The sequence below is a fragment of the Vombatus ursinus genome, unplaced genomic scaffold (assembly GCF_900497805.2).
Source record: "Vombatus ursinus unplaced genomic scaffold, bare-nosed wombat genome assembly UNPS02014880.1, whole genome shotgun sequence".
NCBI lineage: Eukaryota > Metazoa > Chordata > Mammalia > Diprotodontia > Vombatidae > Vombatus > Vombatus ursinus.
Window position 1 is genome coordinate 1,011,251 of NW_020954658.1, and position 19,385 is coordinate 1,030,635.

The following is a 19,385-nucleotide window of genomic DNA, read 5'->3' on the forward strand; positions in this document are numbered from 1 at the left end:
GAAGCATGGTAGTATCATCTCCAGGCCCCAAGTTCAGCCCCAGGGTGGTGGTTGCCTCCTGAGCTTCTGGCCCACAGACTGAGGGGGAATCAAATGGCTGATCAGATGGGTGTTGCAGGACCTTGTCTGCTGGTGCAGGATTCTCTTGCTTTGCCTTGCTTGGATATAGGTCACAGTTCTGGATGGTGGTTCTGGGGTGAGGAGGAGCGCTGGTGTGGTGGAGTTTGTAGTGGTGGTGGAGAGGAAATCCTCCTCACAATTCCAAGACAGAAAAGAGTACTTGTGGTCACTCACAGACTAGAGCATAGAAAAGGAGTAAACACCTGGCCCTTGATCAGAGCACCTTGGAAGAACTGAAAATTTACAGGTTCCTAGAAGTATCTCTGAAAACATTTGCACAAAATCCCTGAAGCTTGGGACATTACATTCTCCACACTGGAAACAGACATCTACCTTAACAGTTTATGACTCAAGTAATTGGCTGAGATCATAAGCAAGCACAGCAAAAAGAATCAGACTATATTATCTCACTTTGGTGACAAAGAAGATCAAAACATACAGCCAGAAGAAGACAACAAAGTAAAAGCTCTTACATCCAAAGCCTCCAAGAAAAATATTAGTTGGTCCCAGGCCATAGAAGAGCTCAAAAAGGATTTTGAGAAGCAAGTAAGAGAAGTAGAGGAAAAACTGATAGTGATGCTAAAGGAGACCCCAAAAAATAGTGAAGAAAATAACACCTTAAAAAATAGCCTAATCCAAATGGCAAAAGAGGTCCTAAAAGCCAATGAGGAGAAGAATGCCCTAACAAGCAAAATTGGTCAAATGGAAAAGGAACTCCAAAAGTTTACTGAAGAAAATACATCCTTAAAAATTATAATGAAGCAATTAGAAGCTAGTGATTTTATAAGAAATCAAGGCATTGTAAAAAGAAATCCAAAAGAATGAAAACATAGAAGAAAATGTGAAATATCTCATTGGAAAAGCAACTGACCTGGAAAATAGATCCAAGAGAGAGAATTTAAAAATTATTGGACTATCTAAAAGGCATTATCAAAAAAAGAGCCCAGACTCCATAGTTCTTTCTCTAGATGTGGATAGGATTTTCCATCATGAGTCTTTTGAAATTGCTAGACTGTCCTGGTATCCTAGAATCAGAGGGCAAATTAGAAATTGAAAGAATTTACTGATCACCTTTTTTTTTTAATTTCAGTGATCATTTTATTGACCTTTTAAAAGAAAACAGGACTTTATTTGCCAGGGAGGATGATGCCATCGTACTTCTGCTGGAACCAGCGCATGGCTTCCTCTTTGCCAATTCTGTGTTTGGCCCCCATGCAGCCTGTCCTAAGCTTCTTGTCTGCAATGCTGAACCCGGGCCTGCCCAGCACCACATAGAAGTCCAAGTCGTAGACGCCGATGCTCGGGTCGTATTTAATCCCCAGATCGACACGCTTTTGGATTCCAAAGCCAAAGTTGCCAGCGTCTGAGAAGTTATTTTTCCTTAACTCATATTCTTGCACCTTCAGTCCCTTCTCCAGAATCTCTTCAGCTTAGGCCCCATGGACTGTACAGTAAAGGGCGATCTTCTCCTTCCTTCTGATTCCAAAAGACCTGACAGTATAGCGAGCATTGGAGAACACTGGAGTTTGGCCTGTGAGCTGCTCCAACACTTTGGCTGCTGGGGTCAGTCGGTCCCCACTCTCCCCAACACAGATGTTGAGGCAGGGCTTACAGGTAGGCAGTTCCCGCATGGGGTTTTCCTTTTCACCCTGTTCTTGAGCCATGGTGGAGAACCGGAAGAGCTACTGATCACCTTTTGAAAAAGATCCCAAAATGAAAACTCCCAGGAATATTATATACAAATTCCAAAGTGCCCAAGTCAAGGACAAAATATGTAAGTAGCCAGAAAGAAACAATTCAAATATCATGGAGCCACAATCAGGATAATAGAAGATATACCAGCTTCTACATTAAAGAATCAAGGGCATGGAATATGATATTCTGGAGGGCCAAGGAGCTAGCAGTAAAACCAAGAATCATCTCCCCAGCAAAACTGAGTATAATCCTTCAGAGGAAAAGTGGGCATTCAATGAAATAGAGAACTTTCAAGTATTCCTGATGAAAAGACCAGTGCTGAGTAGAAAATTTGACTTTCACATGCAAGAATCAAGAGAAGTATAAAAAGATACTGGCCTACATTCTATAAATGCTTAGGCTTATAGGATCATGGAACCATAGGTCTAGAGCTAGAAGGGATGTTAGAAGCCCAATGCCTGCATTTTACAGATTAGTAAACTGGTCCAGAGTGTTTATGTGACTTGCCAAAGGTCATGCAAATAGTAGGTTGCATAATGTGCAAAGATATTTAAACTCAAGTTCACAGATCATTGCATGACACCACATTCTCTTTGTTTGCAAGCATTGAAATTTCCGTTTCAAAAGTAGAAAATTAATAGAATGCTGTTAACATGTAAGGTTATCTTCATTTGTAGACAGATTTGGAAAGGATGAGGGTTAGGCAACCATAAAACATATTTTAAAAAGACGTAAGGCTATTTGTATTTTATTTTCACAACAAGGGGTTCTACGTGTGTGTCTGCTTGGGATATGGGGAGATGAACTTTTTTTTAGACGATCCTGTGGCTGAATGAAAGAAAGAATACCAAGTTGGCTCTAGCAGTGATGTGCTTTAAATTTAAATTACTTTTCGAGCAAAATATACAACACTGTTGAAATGAGCAATTATTCCCTTTCTGAAACACATTTTAGAGCAGTTATTGAAGATATAATCCTTGAGGATATGATATTTGGCAGTTTAGCATAGAATACAGTGTTGCTGCTCAGGTAGGGTTGTGCCAAATTTAAAGGAAGATAGGTGTTGACAATTCTCTCCTCAAATAACATGAAAATTCTTCCTTTACAATAGGCTTTTTCCCTCCCTAAGTAGGTACAGAATAGGTCTTTATGGGAAAATATTCCTAGCCTCAAATAAGATTATAACCAGATATAACCAGAGCCATAACAACAGAAATCAGGTGACCTTCAAAAATGTTTCTTAGCTAGATACAAAATTTCTCTTGGAAACAGTAACTAAGACAGTAATAATTTAAAAGTTTAAAAACACATACTAGTTACTTAATTCTTAACATATTTACCCAGACAGCAAAAGACAAAACTAAGTTAAAAAATTAATCTCAACCTTACAAAAAGGCATGAGATTGACTATCCAAACTATTTATTCATTTTTTTCACCTTATTTCAGAAATAGGAATAAGAATTTAAAGCTAGAAGGAAAATTAGAAAGCATTTAGTCTAGTCTCTTCATTTTATAAATTAGGAACTAGAGGCTGAGAGACATTAAATGTTAAGTTAAACAAAGAAGTTAAGAAGAAAAGTTTAAATACTACCCAAAGAAATTATGAACTTATTCAAAGTTATGTATAATAATGAGCAGCAGAGTCAAAATTTGAACCCCAACTTCTCTTACATGGAATCTAACTATATCTTTATCTATATCTATATCACTGCAATTTTATCAAATGCTTAAATTTCATCCTAATTACTACCATAGTTTCTGGCTCCTCTTCTTTGCAACAGATGATTCTATTGGCTTCAGATCATCATATCCAAACACAAAGTTTAGAGTCTTTTTTTTTTTTTTTAGACAATCCTGTGGCTGAATGAAAGAATACCAAGTTGGCTCTAGCAGTGATGTGCTTTAAATTTAAATTACTTTTCAAGCAAAATATACAACACTGTTGAAATGAGCAATTATTCCCTTTCTGAAACACATTTTACAGCAGTTATTGAAATGTAGTCGTCTCCTTGCCATAACCATTTGGCTTAAGAACAAAATCAAGGTATTAACTTTTATTGGTCACTGGCAATGAATGAAATTGAGTAGCTTGTTTGTCTACATCTACTGAATGGCTCCAAAGCATAACTATTAACTTGGATTTAGAGTGTAATGCTACCTTAATCCCGCCCCTGGGCTTGGAGAGAGATGGAGGAGTCATGGGCTGAAACTAGAAATTTCCAATGATGAAGAATGTGGTTTCTTTATCTGGGGAGTACTGGAGGTCTGTGGTCAAAAGGTCCTTCTCAGAGAGTGTCCAAAAGAGACAATTTGGCAGTTCAGGGCCAGGGGCCAATTACTATAGGTATGAATTACCAAATAGCCGATGGAACCAGAAAAGGGAAGTAGGATCTGGATCAGAAGCTTTGTTGGTAGCAGAATAGCACAAAATGTAAAAGATAAGTAAACAAACATGATAAGAGGTCATTGGAAGATCTAGAAGAATGGAAAAAGTGTGCATTTAACAGAAAATCTGAGACAATTTGCCATACTCAGCACCAAACAGGCATATGTTGGTTTTTATGCCTGGGTGAACAGCAAACTGCCTTCCAACTTCCCTTAAATGAGCTTCATCTGGACAGCTCCTTGTTGCCCCAATAGCAGCATCACACTCAGGAGACAACAGCCTCCTAGAAATTGCAGCAAATGCTGTGGAATTCTGTACTTGCACCAGACCTGCTTTTCTTCGGGTACATTTTGGACCATCAATCACGACACATTTGACCTTAACAAACAAATAAACAAGCAAAAGTATCATTTCTTCATTCTGTCATTTAGGAAATAACCTTATATCTCTATCCAGCAAGTATCAATGTTATGCTATCTGTCCCTCACCAAAACTAATAATTCCCATCTGAAATTTTGTATTTAATGTTAATAATCTGGCAAAAGTCACCAGGTGCAGTGGTAATCTAGGTATCTTAGGCTCATCATGTCAGGCATGAATAACTGAGGTCACAGAATTTAAAAAAAACACCACAATATTCCACCTGTAAATCTGTTTTTGTAATAATAAATAAAAACCTATTAAACTAACATAATGACTATTTAACTCCATACTAAATATACATTTATAAAATTGACACTAGAAAATACTAATTAAAATTAAATATAAAAAATAAATTCAAGGTAAAAATTAAGTCCTATTTTCCATTAACTTAATTCATTCCTTGTTATAGCTCTTTATTAAATACTGGTTTAATATTGGGTTACCTTCCCAAGGGACAATATGGAGTAGCTGGAAAAAAACCTTTGATTTAGAGTAAAAGAACAGGTTTCAAATTGTGGTTTAGTTCCTTATTAATACACCACTTAACTACTCTAGGCCTCAGTTTCTTTGGCCTATAAAATAAAGGGATTTAGTTTGCCATTTTATAAGATATTTTCCACCATTAATATACCATTATTATTAATAGTCATTTGTTTGGAGAGCTTTCAAATCACTTTAGCCACTCAGCCTTATCAGAAATAGGCCTCACAAGCCTCATCTCTGTGTTCTAATCACAAAGAATGTGTTAACAAACTTCTGAGTTCTTTCAAGATGTTTCCTTCTCACTCTACCCAGGCCCTCCTAGGACATTTGACTTTCTGTTTCTTCTTTCATGAATAATCAGAGCAGGAAAACAAAAAAAACCAAAACACAAATTAATAATAACTTCTATTCCTATCATGGTTTATAATTTATTAAACCTTTTTCGTACCTCATTTGATCTTTTTTGTAATCACCAATAATATTTTGAAATAGGCAGGACAGATAGTATTTACCCATTTTAAATATAAGAAATAGGCTTAATAATATACATGACTAGAAACTATCAGAGGCTGGATTCCAATTCAGCTATTGTGACTATATTCACAGTTCTTTCTGAGACCTGATAGAACATGGAGTTGGTAAAAACAGTGTGCTCCCATCTTCTGTTTTCTCTTTATTTTTTCTCATAGCCTTTCCCATAACACATGTATCTACTCACTTTCTGAAGTGGCTGTTGTTACCTGAAGAATCAGAGACATTTTTTTGACAGGAATAAGGAAGGATTGGGACCAGGGACAACCTAGGTAGATGGCTAAACCAAGACATTTTACACTAAGATCTCCCATTTCATACTTATGAAAGCAATTTAAAATAAACAGTAATAGTAGTCTTTTGCAGTCAATCAATATTAAAAAAAAAAGACAAAAGGATCTGTCACAAAAGAATAAATACAAATGCCCAGAGAAGCCATATAGGTATGGAAATAAAATTGAGAAAATATGATCCCACCTTAGGGAATGAAAGAATATATGGGCTAAGTGAACGTAAAATAGCATCAGTACCTGGCACATAGCAGGTGCTTAATAAATGTTTGTTAACTGACTGATATCAGGTCTGTTATGGCACCAGTGGGAAAGAAGAGCAGCTCCTTTTCCCCCAAAAGCTAATTCCCTGAAGTCCAACTAACCCCACTGGATACCTGGTTCCTATACCATTGTGCCCCACTTTCTCAACAGCATATATGTCCTGGGGCTACAACTCTAATTTTCTCTACCTTCTGGGGTTTTTCTATCTTTGTATCCCCAGTGCAAGATATAGTGTCTGGCATGTAGTAGGCATTTAATAAATGTTTGTTGATATAAAAGCTGAATAAGTTACTAGTTTTGTATAGCCAGGCTAGGGTCCTACTTTTCTCCCTCTTTTTCCTTACCTCCCCTTTGTAATCAATATCTAATCAATATTCAATAACTTTGCTGAGGCAAGCAGTGCAAACACATAGTGTATGTTCTCTTTGCTTCTCCACAAAACTGCTTTTCCCACTAAAGAGGCCAAAAGAGTTCTCTTTAGAACTTTAAAAAAACATCCTTGGGGCAGGTAGGTGGCACAGTGGATAGAGCACCAGCCCTGAAGTCAGGAGGACCTGAGTTCAAATCCAGCCTCAGACCAAATACTTGACACTTACTAGCTGTGCGACTCTGGGCAAATCACTCAACCCAAATTGCCTTAAAAAAAAAACACTCTTATTTTGAGCAGAAGTTTAAAAACAATTACAGTATTTTCTCACAAGTGATTTGGCGATTATCATTTGAACAACAACAACACAAAAAATACAAGAGTACGATCAGTTAGGGTGTCCAGAAATGGCTTCATCTTAACTATTTAGGAGTAATGAGGTGACTGTGCTATCTTGTCAGAATTCAGATATCTGTTTTTCAGTTTTCTCATTGCTGTCTTCACCTCCTGGTTTCTTAGTGTGTAGATTATTGGATTCAGGATGGGGGTGAAGATAGTATAAAACACAGAGAGGACCTTGTCCACCAGGAAACTGCTTAACGGCCACATGTAGATGAAGATACATGGCCCAAAGAACATGAAGACAACAATGAAATGGGCAGTGCAGGTGGAAAGTGCTTTGGAGGAGCCCCCAGAGAAATGGTGTTTGATAGTTACTAGAACAATAACATAGGAGTTAAATAAGAGGATAAAGCAGGACAGAGCAATGATGCCACTTGTGGAGATCATGAAAAGTCCTAGCACATAAGTATCTACACAGGCTAACTGGAATACCACAGGAAGGTCACAGAAAAAGCTATCTACCTCATTGGGGCCACAGAAAGGCAAGTGAAGAGCAAATATCACCTGGCTCATTGAATGCATGATACCCACGACCCAAGAAGTCACTACAAGCGTAATGCATGCTCGGGGACTTATAATGGTTGCATATCGGAGGGGTTTGCATATGGCAATATATCTATCAAAGGACATGGCCATCAGTAAGATAATCTCAGTGCCAGTAAAGAGATGCAAGAAAAAAATCTGGGAGATGCAACCATCAAATGAGATAGTTTTATGTCCAGTGAGATAGTCTGTTATCATCTTTGGGGTAGCAAAGGAAGCTAGAGACATATCAATGACGGAGAGGTTGGTGAGCAAAAAATACATGGGAGAATGAAGGTGGGAATCAGTGATGACTGTGATGACTATGAGGCAGTTGCCCACCATTGTTGCCACATAAAACAAAGAAAACACCATGAAGAAGAACATCTGGAGGTCCCAGGAACTGGAGAGTCCCAACAACACAAATTCAGATACAGTAGATTTATTGCCTGTATCCATTGTCTTGGGGCACAGGCAAAGGACTGTAGAAAAGAAACCAGAGACAAATAAGTAATGTTGCCATGGGAATTATAATCTCATATTTAAGATTTTGTTCTTCATAGAAAAGGAACCAGAGATAAATAAATAATTTTGTCCTGGGAGCGGTAACCTCATGTTTAGGATTTTATTCTTCATAATTTATTAGCTTTACTGTCACAAGAACTTAAGCACTCTCACATCCCAGAAGAAAGTCATCACATTGCCAGATGTTGTCTAAAGTTAGTGAAGAAAAATGCAAACATTTTCCTGCTTGATGATTAGTATTTTTGTTTTAAAATGGCATTTATGTCTATTCATTTGTGCCTAATTAAAAATAATGTAAAACATATTCCATATTGGTGAAACTAAAGCACAACATCTCATTGTTGCAGTGCGCCTTTGCTGTTTGTGAATTTCTGGTGACTCCTTCAGAAAATAAGTACCAGGGAAAAGCAAATAAGATCCCAAAGAAATACCAAAATAGTCATGGGATATGGGAGGATAAGGACAGTGAGAGGCAAGGAGGAAGAGGGAAGGGAAGGGAATAGAAGGGAAGAAAAATTATGAAAGAAGGATTTAGTCATGCCTATTGGCATATTGGAGTGGCTGTCACCACCATGTGCAGCTTCAGTAGAATGCTTCAGGAGAAGCAAAGCCTGCTACAGCCAGCTCCTTCTGCTTTGTGCTATGAATGAATGATCAGTTAGATGCTATCTGAAACTCTTCTTCTCAGGATTAGGTGTAAATAAGGTTGAAGAGGGAGCCGAGAACCTGCAGTTGCTTCAGTTACTACTGCAGCCACTGAATATAACCTAGGAAACTTGACTAGAGAGAAGTAAATAGTGGAGAGTGAACCACTACTGCCATATACACCCCAAGGATAAAGTCAAGAGAGAGGGGGGAGGAGTCCTAGAAAGATGTCTGGTCCAGTCATTCACTAGAGGCACTGCAATCATTTTCAGTCCCCTAGGTTAGACAGATGAAACGTACTACTGGAGAGGAGCCACAGCTGACCCAAAACTTGGAGTGAAAACAGATAGGAAGGGGAGGGGAGGAGGCAAAAAGAGCCTATAGTATCTCCACAATAATAGCCCACTGTCATAGCAGTGACCTCACAAGACACCTTAAGCATCAGGCAATAACACCAACTATGACAGGAGTGTGCCATTTTTCTCCCTATCCCCTAACTATTTAGGAGAAAACAGTCCCCTAGTCTCCCCTTAGGTTCTCTCATCCCCATTCTCCTCAACCAAACCCCAATCATATCCTAATTCAACCTGCCCACTCCTTCCTCTGTGACCCCTGGAATTCCAGTTCCAAAGAAAACAAACTCCCCTTTAACCTGCACCTCTTTCTCTCCCACTCTTTCCATGTATTTTCCCTCATGGAGACCTGGCACATCTCTGATCACATGGCATCCCTGGCTATCTTCCCAGCACTGCTTGTACATTCCTTCATACGACTCCTCATATCATAGTCACCCTGGAGGAAGAATTGGAATATTCCTTATTCCCCATTGTCACTCCCAGACTCCCCTTTTGCTTCCTTCACTCATTATCCTTTCCTTCTTTGAAGTCCACACAATTAAAATTTTCTACCCAAGAAAAATTAAGATAGCTATAGCATACTGATGCCCACACCATTCTCCTTCCATTCTCAAAGAGTTCTGCCCCTGGTTCACCATCCTCCTGTCTACTGCCAATTCCTTCTCTTATATTAGGAGACCTTGATATTCAGGTAGTTGCTCTCTCTGGTTCTCTAACATCTCATTTCCCCAATCTCTTTGAGCCCCATAAATGATTCACTATACCTCAGTCACACTTAGGGATGGCCAAACACTAGATCTTGCCATTACCCACAAGAGTTCCATTTCCCTGATTAGAAACTCTGACATTCCACTTTCTGACCATCCTGTACCATCATTCCACCTCTTCCTCTGCTTCACTCCTTCTCCACCTTTTCTTTGGCCTCACTGAGACTTTCTTTCCTTCTATCCCTCAGTGCTTTCATTAGCCATCATATTATTCTGAATTCTCTTTCCCCCTCTAACCTCAGCTCAAAGGTTAGCCATTTCATCTCTACACTGACCTCTTCTCTTAAAGCTCTTGCCCCGTGTCCTATTGCTGCTCTTCTCTTGGACAAACCCAGCACTGTATTACTCCCACTATCTGCCTCCTCCACTCACTCATAAACTGCTGAACAAAATTGCAGGAAATACTACAACTGCACTACCTAGGTACATCACGAATTCATGTTATCCAACCTCACCTGGGCCTTCACTGAAGCAAAGTTGTCCTTTCATTCTTCCATAATTGAAGCCCTATCTTATTCCCTGAAGAAACTATATCAACCTTATCATCCTTCCTGAAGCTACCTACAACCCACTCTACTCCTAGGACTTTGTTTCCTAATTTACTGAAAAAATAAATGAGGCTATTTGACACACACTCCCTCTTCTCTTATTCTCTTCATTTCAAATACACTTGGCATCATTCCCCACTCTCTCCTCTTTCCCCTGTTTTATGACAAAGAGTTGGGCCTTCTTTTTGCCAAAGCTAGCCATGCAACATGTGCACTTGATTCATTCCCTCTCTTCAGGAAGGTCACATCCTGAATAGACTCCTTTTTCTTGAATCTTCAACCTCTTCCTATCAGCTATTTCCTTGTTTCTTGCCTTCAAATATTCTCGAGACTCTTTCATTCTTAAAATACCTTCACTAGACCATATCATTCCCTCAAGCTACCATTTTATATCCCTCCTCCCTTTCTTAGCCAAAATTTCCTACATTCACTGCTTCACTTAATCTCTCCTCTAACTACTCCACCCTTTGCAATAAGACTTTCATGTTCACCATTCAACTGAAACTATTCTCTCCAAAGTTACCAGTCATATCCCAATGATGCAATCTAAAGGTCTTTTCTTGGTCCTCACCTGTCTCAATGTTTCCACTGTATTTGACCCTGTTAAATTCCATCTCCTCATGTATATTCTTTTGTTTCTGGGTTTTCATGATATTCATATTCTTGGTTCATAAGTCTGTTTCTTCTAAGCCTCCTTTGATAACTCATCATCCACATCATATCCCTAGATTGTGGCTATTCCTAAGGTTCTATACTGGGCCCTCTTTTCTTCCCCTCTAGCCTCTCAGTAACCTTAAAAGCTCCCATTCCCAGATCTATATACCCAGCCTTAGTGTCTCTCCTGAGCTTCAGGACAGTTGACTATTGGACATGTCAAACTAGATATTTTGAAGACATCTTAAACTTAACATGTTTAAAATTGAGCTCATTATCTTTTCCTTTAAATGTAGCCCTCTTTCAAACTTTCCTTTTCTGTCAAAGGAAGCACCATCTTTCCAGTATTTCAAGTTGATAATCTTGGCATTATCCTAGACTTCTCACTTTCCCTCACTTCACAAAACCAATCAATCTCCAAGTATTTGTTTAATATTTTGGTAATAGTTACCCAGACACTCAACAACATCTCCAAAATAATAACAACCTACTATAGAAGTAGAACAGTTAAGGAAGAATTTATGAGAAGTACTGAGGTTGTTAACCTTTTTGATCATCTGAAGTTTCTATATAGAATACTTTTCTGTAACAGAAATCTCTGATAATTAAATAGCAAGTCAGATGCAATTGAATTTTAGATTTTAAATCCAAAAACACACCTGATTCATTTGAGTAGATATTAATGGATGATGACAAATATAGCCATAGGACCTTGAGTAAGTCAATTAAATTAAAACACCATGTCTTAAGTTGAGCCAAAATTAAACCCAAACTAACTTGTAAATTAAGAAGAAGTGGTGGTGAAATCATAAGATCATAGTTTTAAAGCTGGAAGGGATCTGAGAAGTTATCTGACCCAAAGCCTTCATTATAGAGAAGAGCAAACTTAAGTCTAGGAAATCAAGTGACTTGCCCAACCCCATGCATAGAGTAAGAATCAGACATACTATTCAAATCCATATTTTCAAATATAAATGCCAATTGTTTTTCCTACCCTGCCCCCTGCCACTGCCTCCTGAAATCGATTATATAATTCAAGTCAGTGCTCTTTCCAAAGTGCCACACTGTCTCCTCTGATCAGGCAGATCAGAGGCAATGTATAGCTCAAACTACTAGCCATCTAACATAGTTTTTAAGTGCAAGGACTTTCTTTGTCTTACTGATGTTTGTATCTCTAGCACAATGTAGGCACATAGTAAGTATTCAATAAACTTAAATTGAATTTACTTACCATCTTAGAATTCTGGAAACAAATAGATATAGTCTTCCTTTATAGACCATCTAGTTTAACTTTCTCCTTTTACAGATGAGGAAACTGAGGATTACTAAAGTTAAATAATGTGCCCAGGTTCACATACCTGGTAAAGATGAGAAGGAAGATTTTAACCTGGGCCTTCTTGATCGTCAGTACAGCACCCTGTTGTATTGTTCCCTGGTCAGACAACACCTGGAACACTGAGTCCAGTTCTGGTTAATATATTTTAGGAATAGTAGTGACAATTTGGAGAATTACATTTGAGGGTATGATGTGGATGATGTCATCAAAGGAAGTAGATTGTGGGGGGTTTCAGGAGGGAAGACAAGTTATGAAATAGCTTCTTCATAGAATGAGATAGGATATCAATTAGGGAAGAATAAAAGAATTGCTTTGCTACAATGAAATCCCAGGTGAAGTTGGATAACATGAATTTGTAATATACCCAGGCAGCACAGTTGTAGGATTTCTTCCAACTATGTTTAGCACTGTGTGAGTAGGAGTTGAGGAGGAAGAAAGCAAGAGTAACCCATCTTCAAGAGAAGAATAGCAATAGGGCACAGGGGAAGGCATTTGAAAGCAGAGAATAATGTAGAGTTGTAGTGGCTAACTATTGGGTTGAGACTGGAGAGAGAGGAAAGAGAAGTCAGAGAAAAGAATAGTCTTCCCATTTGTTAACTAGACAGAAGAGCTCAAATTTGTATTAAATCATACTCTTTCTAATCCTATTTTTTTTTCAGTTTGGAGAATTTGAATATAAGGATTTACTTAGTATATTAGAGACCATAAAAGAAGTTTCTATCAAAATGTAGTAAATCAAATTATGGATTATCACTTTGAATCACAGAATTTCAGAGTTGGAAGGGAGTTCAGAGTCCATCCACTCCAGATTTTATCAGAACTACAATCACCTCTACAATCATCCTCAACCAAGACCATCCCTCATTTGTTTGAAAACTACTTTGAGGGGAAATCTAAGCCAATTCCATTACGGGAAAGTTTTATTTATTTAAATATTTCCTTTCAGCCAAGCCTAAATTTGCCTCTTTTCCATTTCTATACATGGATCCAAGTTCTGCTCTCTGGGATCAAGATGAATGGGCCTACTCCATCTTCTAATTGATAGTGCTTCAACTGGTTAAAGATAGCTATTATGTTCCCCTTGCAATGTCTTTGCTTCTTCATTGAAAACATTTTAAATTCCTTCAACTAATCATGATTTTCCATGAACTCAAGGCTTTTCATCCCACTCTGGACATTCTCAATCTTTTCAATATTTTCCCTAAAATACAGTACTCTAGATATGGTCTGACCAGAGGCAAAATACATGAAAACTAGAACCTCTTTATTACTGAATTCTATACTCCATTAAATACCTAAGATTACATTAATTTCCTTGGCAAAACTTTATCACACAGCTGACTCATCTTGAGCTTACTGTCCACCAAAGCCTCCAGATTTTTTTCAGACAACTCTGTATCTATACCTTCTCATGTTATAGTTGTGAAGTTGTTTCTTTAATCTAAGTGTAAGTATAACTCTCTAGTTTGAAACTGTCCTTCCTAAAATGTATCGACCACAACTGAACTTAGTATTCCAGATGTTGTATGACCAGAGATGAGTATAGCAGAGTGCTGGACTGAGAATCAGGAAGGTCTGGGTTCAGATCCTGTTTGTTATATTTATTAGCTGTAAGACCCCAGGGCAAATCGTTCAATTTCTGTAAGCTTCAGTTTCCTCCTGTATAAGCAGGGGTTTAAACTTCTAGAAGGTCTCTAAAATCCTTTCTAGCTCTACCTCTATGACTCTATGATGGCTATGACTATGATGATTATCAATATTGAAAAAAGAAACTTGTTTCTGTCCTCCAGGCAGAATTATGTGGAAGAGTATTTTCAGAATATTAGAGCTGGAAGGAACTTTATAGGTCATTGAGTTTAACATTCTCATTTTACAAGTGAAGAAACATGAGGGGAAAAACTTAGGTGATCCACCCAGGATAGTAGAGCTAGATAAGAATGGACCTGGAACTCTAACCGAGATCTTCTGGCTTAAAATTCACCATTCTTTCTAATATGCCATAGTAAATCAGTTAGTCAATAAATATTTATTAAGCACCTACTCTGTGCCAAGCACTGCATTAAGCAGACTGGGCTGTCACAATAACATTATTTTCTACATAATGGAATTCAGTATGAGAAAAGTCTACCTTGGATTTGATCTTATAGGCATTGCTTCCTAAGATAACAATAAGATAGCACTAAATAATGGTATCATAAAGAGAGTGACAATGGCCCAGATTCTAAAGACAGGATTACCCTTTAGAGAGCTCATCAATTTCCAGAATATGGGGCTTCTCACATTTCTTTTACAAGTGCTTGATTGGAAACTAGTTCACAACATAATGAAAATTAGTTTTACAACATAGTGTAATGGAAATGCTATTGTGCTGAGTGACCTTGTTCCAGTTGTGGTATTATTACTGTCTAGCTGTGTGATTTTTGGTGAATTCTTTCATTTCTTCAGTCCCATTTCCTCATTTAGCTCCCAAAGTCTATATTTTAAATTGCATTATTATACCCATCCCTTTATTTTTGACACAATTAGTACATGCTCTGAAGGGAATAGAAGCTAAGGTCAAATCTTACAAGAGAATCTGATGATTTTTGAACTGGAAGGGTTCCTAAAGATAATTAATCCCAGTTCTTTCATTTTATGGATGAATAAGCTGAAAATCAGAAAGATGATGTGTCTTGCCTAAGATCATACAGTTAAGTAGAAGAGCTGGAACTTAATTCTAGAACTTCTGCCTCCAAACTGGGTGTTGAGTTCACTATCCCATCACAATAATTAACACTCTCCTTTGTTTTATATTTTTTCACCATATACTGCTCATTCATCATACCTTTAACTTCATGGAAGGCAAATATTTTGGAAAATATCTTCACCTACCCGAACAAAAGCAGAAAACAGGATCACGCTATAGTCAATCAAGTAGTCTTCAGTCCATTAGTATAATGGAAAGATTTTTAAATACCTGCCCTACTTGAACTATTAGCTGTCTAACAGCAGTAGACAAAATGGAATTTATGGGGAACTGGGAATAGAGATAGCGCTCACCTTGCAATGGGAGTTATTAAAACAGCTAATCTGGCATTACTGTGGGCACAAAGGGAGAATACTTCAAGTGCTCCCTAAAGTATAAAAAACATTGGTCTCAGATGGATGCGAGAAATTCAGGGGGTGGTCACCAAAAAGAGTATCAACTCTGATTTAATCCCCATAAGAGGAAGCGTGGAATCCCAAGACTAGACGAGTCAAAAAGTAGTTACTAAGTACCAAGTGGCTATCAAGTTCTGTACATATACCTAATACCTGTAATCAATGGGACCTTTTGTAGGCCTCAGTTTCCTCACTTGTAATATAAAGGAATTGGATAAAATCAATCAATTAATATATTTAATGGTCCCTATATGCCAATACTGTATTAGGCATTGAGGAAACAAAGGTTAAAATTAAATGATCTCAGGCCTCAGGGACCTTAAATTTTATCAGGGCAGACAACATGTGCATATTTGTAAGTATATATGGAATACATGCAAAATAACTCCAAGGTAAATGGGGAGGGAGAAGACAATAATACCCAAAAGCATCAGGAAAGGCACCATGTTAAAGTCAGTGTTTTAACTTCATCTTAAAGAAAACAAGGGATTCTCAGAGACAAAGATGAGGAGGGAAGGCATTCCAGGCATGGCAGACAGTCAGCAAAAGCAAGCAAACAAGGGTTTGACTGAAATGTACAGTATGAGGGGAAAATAATCCATATTAAGGTTGGAAAGATAGGTCAAAACAAGTTTTGAAGGGCTTTAAATAAAAACAAAAACAAAACAAAAGGAGTTTATATTTGATCCTAGAAGTAATATGGAGCTACTGATATGTTAAGCAGGATGGGTATCATAGTCAAACCTGCAGTTTACAAAATCATTTTGGCAGATAAGTAGAGGATAGAATGGAATGAAGAAAGGATTGAAGCAGTTCAAAACCTAGAGGCAACCAGGTGGCTCAGAGGAGAGAGCATAGACCTAGAGTCAGATCTGAATTCATATTTAACCTTATTAGCTGGAGACCTTGGGTAAGTCGCTTAATTGCTGTCTGCCTCAGTTTCTTTCCCCAATCGTAAAATGGGAATAATAAAAGCACCTATCTCCCATTTAACACAATGTCTCGCACATACAAGGCATTTAATAAATATTTGTTGCCTTTCTTCATTTCTTCAAGCACTTAGTCAATAAACATTTATTAATCACCTATTATGTGCTAGACATTGTGCTACAAAGAAATGTAAAAGATAACGGAGGAGACAATACCCAAATATAATAACCATGTACAAAAAATATATATTCAGGATAAATGAAAAATAATCAACAGAGGGAAGCCATCAGAATCAAGAGGCATCAGTAAAGGCTTCCTGTGAAAGGTAGGATTTTATCTGGAATTTGAAAGAAGCCAAGGACTTACCCAGGGTCACACAGCTAGTGTCTGAGTCTGGATTTGAATTCAGGAAGATGAGTCTTTCTGACTCTAATCCACTGTGTCACCTAGTTGCCCTTTATAAATTGATTTCTCCCATTAGAATATAAGTTCCTTGAGGATAGGGGCAGTCTTTCTTTATGCTTATATCTGTATTCCCAGTATATGATTAATAAATGCTTGGTGAGTGATTAATCTCAATACTGTCTTCTACTGGTTAGCTCTTCTTCCCAGTTTCAAGGGAAATTTGAAAATTGTGCCATCAATGCCTCTATCCAAACTGCTGATAAAAATGTTAAAGAGTCCTGGGACTCTGCAGCCTGCACTCCTTCCCAAGTTGAGAAAATTGACCTCATGTATTAATCATTGCTCTTTGAGCTCTGTCCTTCAAAAAAGTTTTGTACTTCAAAAAAAAGAAGACGCTAAGGAAGCCAAGAGGCAGACATAAGAAGGGAGACCCTTCCATGAAAGGAGGATAGCTAGTGAAAATGTTCAGAATTGGAAGATGGAGTGTCTTGTTTGAAAAACAGCAAGGAAGCCAGTGTCACTGGATCCTAGAGTACGTGGTACAATGTAAGGTGTAAGAAGACTGGAAAAGTATAAAGGGACAGGTTATGAACGGCTTAATAGTCCAGATAAGAGGTAAGAAGGGGTTGAACAAGAGTGGTGGATGAGTAAAGAAAAGGGGATAGATTGAGAAATGTCAATAACAACAGGATTTAAAAGCTGATTGGATATAGTGGGTGAAAGTGAGAAGTCCAAGATAACACTAAGGTTACAATGCTGTTGTAACAGAAGGAGGGCAGTGCCATTCATAAACATATGGAAGTTTAGAAAGAGGTTAGAGATTGGAAGAAAGATAATGAATTCTAATTTATACATGAATTTGAAATGTCTACAATTCATTCAGTTCAAAATGTCCAATACATAATTGATTATACATAAGCCTATGAGACACCAGGGCTAGACACATAGATCCAGGAGTCATTTGAGCAGAAATGACCATCAAATCTATGGGAGCCGATGAGTTCTCCAGGAGAGGGTATAGAAAAAAGAAAAAGGGACACAATAAAATAAAGAGATGGAAAGCAAAAGAAATTAGAGAGAGAGAGACAGACAGATAGACGAAGAGAAAGCAAGAGAGATCAATGATGTAAAATCCTATAGAGAGGTCAAGAAGGAAGATTGAGAAACGTCTATCATATTTGGCAACTAAGTCAAGAGAACACTAGTAACTTTGGAGGGAGTAGTTTCAGTTGAATCAAGTGGTTGCAAGCCAGATTTCAAAACACTGATACCTAAGTGAGAAGAGAAGAATTGCATGCATTACCAGCAGATAGCTTTTTTCTCGGAATACGGTTGAAAAAGAAGAGCTATTACATATAAATCTATTTGGGTATAACTCTCAAAATCTACTACTTCTGGCTTTCATAGAAAGTTGTATAAGCAGGATGTTATGAGAATTTTTTATTTCCTTTTATTAATTTTTATTATTTGGAGCTCAGGGACATTCTTCCTGCAACTTTTGGTTTACTAAAAGTCCTTCTGTTAATATTAACCTTACTTGACTAAAACCTACCATAATAATAATGTCAAAGGAAGACTGACATTCCCCCATAAAAGTCAAAGGAGAGTTTGAGCTCCTCAGAGTGATTTAGTTATTTGTTAATTCCCTTAGTTAGCTGTGTAAGGAAGGATTTCTCTAACGCCCCGTTGTTGTTGGTTTTTTTTTTTTGTTATCTTGGTGCCATGTAAATCCTCCACCTCAATCACCCTATTATGTACCCTCTAAATGTAGTTTATCTGTAATTTGACAAATTTGGTATCAGAGAAATCCTTCCTTACACAGCTAACTAAGAGACTAACAATTTTGTTATACTGAAGGAAGTATATCATTATTAATCTGTCTTTTCTTTAACTTTTACCACCTGAGAGGAAAGTATAAGATTACAACATGTGAAACAATTTTTTTCTCTGTAACTCAAGACTTGAGATGAGTAAGGAGGAGAAGGAATTATTAAAGGATAGGGAAGATGTTGGAATAGTGAAAACAAGATCAGATTTCTTTTGGAGATTGGAAATTGGAAAATTTAGGAGAATATGAAAAGATGAAAGAGAAGGACTTAATTAAAAGGAAAGGAGACATAACTAGAGTTAAAGAAGTACTAGAGCTGAATGAGAAAATATACTCAAGTAGAAGGAAGAGGACTCAAACAGAAAGACTTAAGGAAAAGTGGAAGGAGCAAGAGAATGACTCAAGGTAATAAAGGATAACAGAAAAAAAGAATAGGAGCAAGTGAATGATATTGTTTTAATAATTCCTATTAGAATTATTAGGGGAAGATTTGAGGATATAAGGAGTTGGTAGTTACTAAGAAGAGAGGGAAGAGGAGGCAACAACCACTTTTTAAAACACCTTAAATGTTCCAGGTATTGTCTGAAGACTTTCAAATTGTCATCTCATTTTATCCTCAAACATCCTCTAAGAAATAGTAATGAGATATCTTAAAACAAAGAAGTGGTAAGACAACAGAAAAGAAGATAAATGTGGTTTATAAGATGCTAAAAAGACATTAATGAGATGAGATTGTCATAAATAATTTACATAGCAGTTTTGGAGG

At 37.5% G+C, this 19,385-nt stretch overlaps 1 protein-coding gene and 1 pseudogene across 1 annotated transcript; both read right to left on the reverse strand.

Moving 5' to 3' along the window:
- Positions 1–1,231: 1,231 nt before the first annotated feature.
- LOC114028413 lies at positions 1,232–1,784 on the reverse strand (annotated as a pseudogene).
- A 5,202-nt stretch (positions 1,785–6,986) lies between these two features.
- Positions 6,987–7,946, reverse strand: LOC114028403 (olfactory receptor 4K2). Its single transcript, XM_027842643.1, has one exon. It carries the CDS (start codon positions 7,941–7,943, stop codon positions 6,987–6,989), a length of 957 nt encoding a protein of 318 aa, XP_027698444.1. The 5' UTR covers positions 7,944–7,946.
- Positions 7,947–19,385: the final 11,439 nt, after the last annotated feature.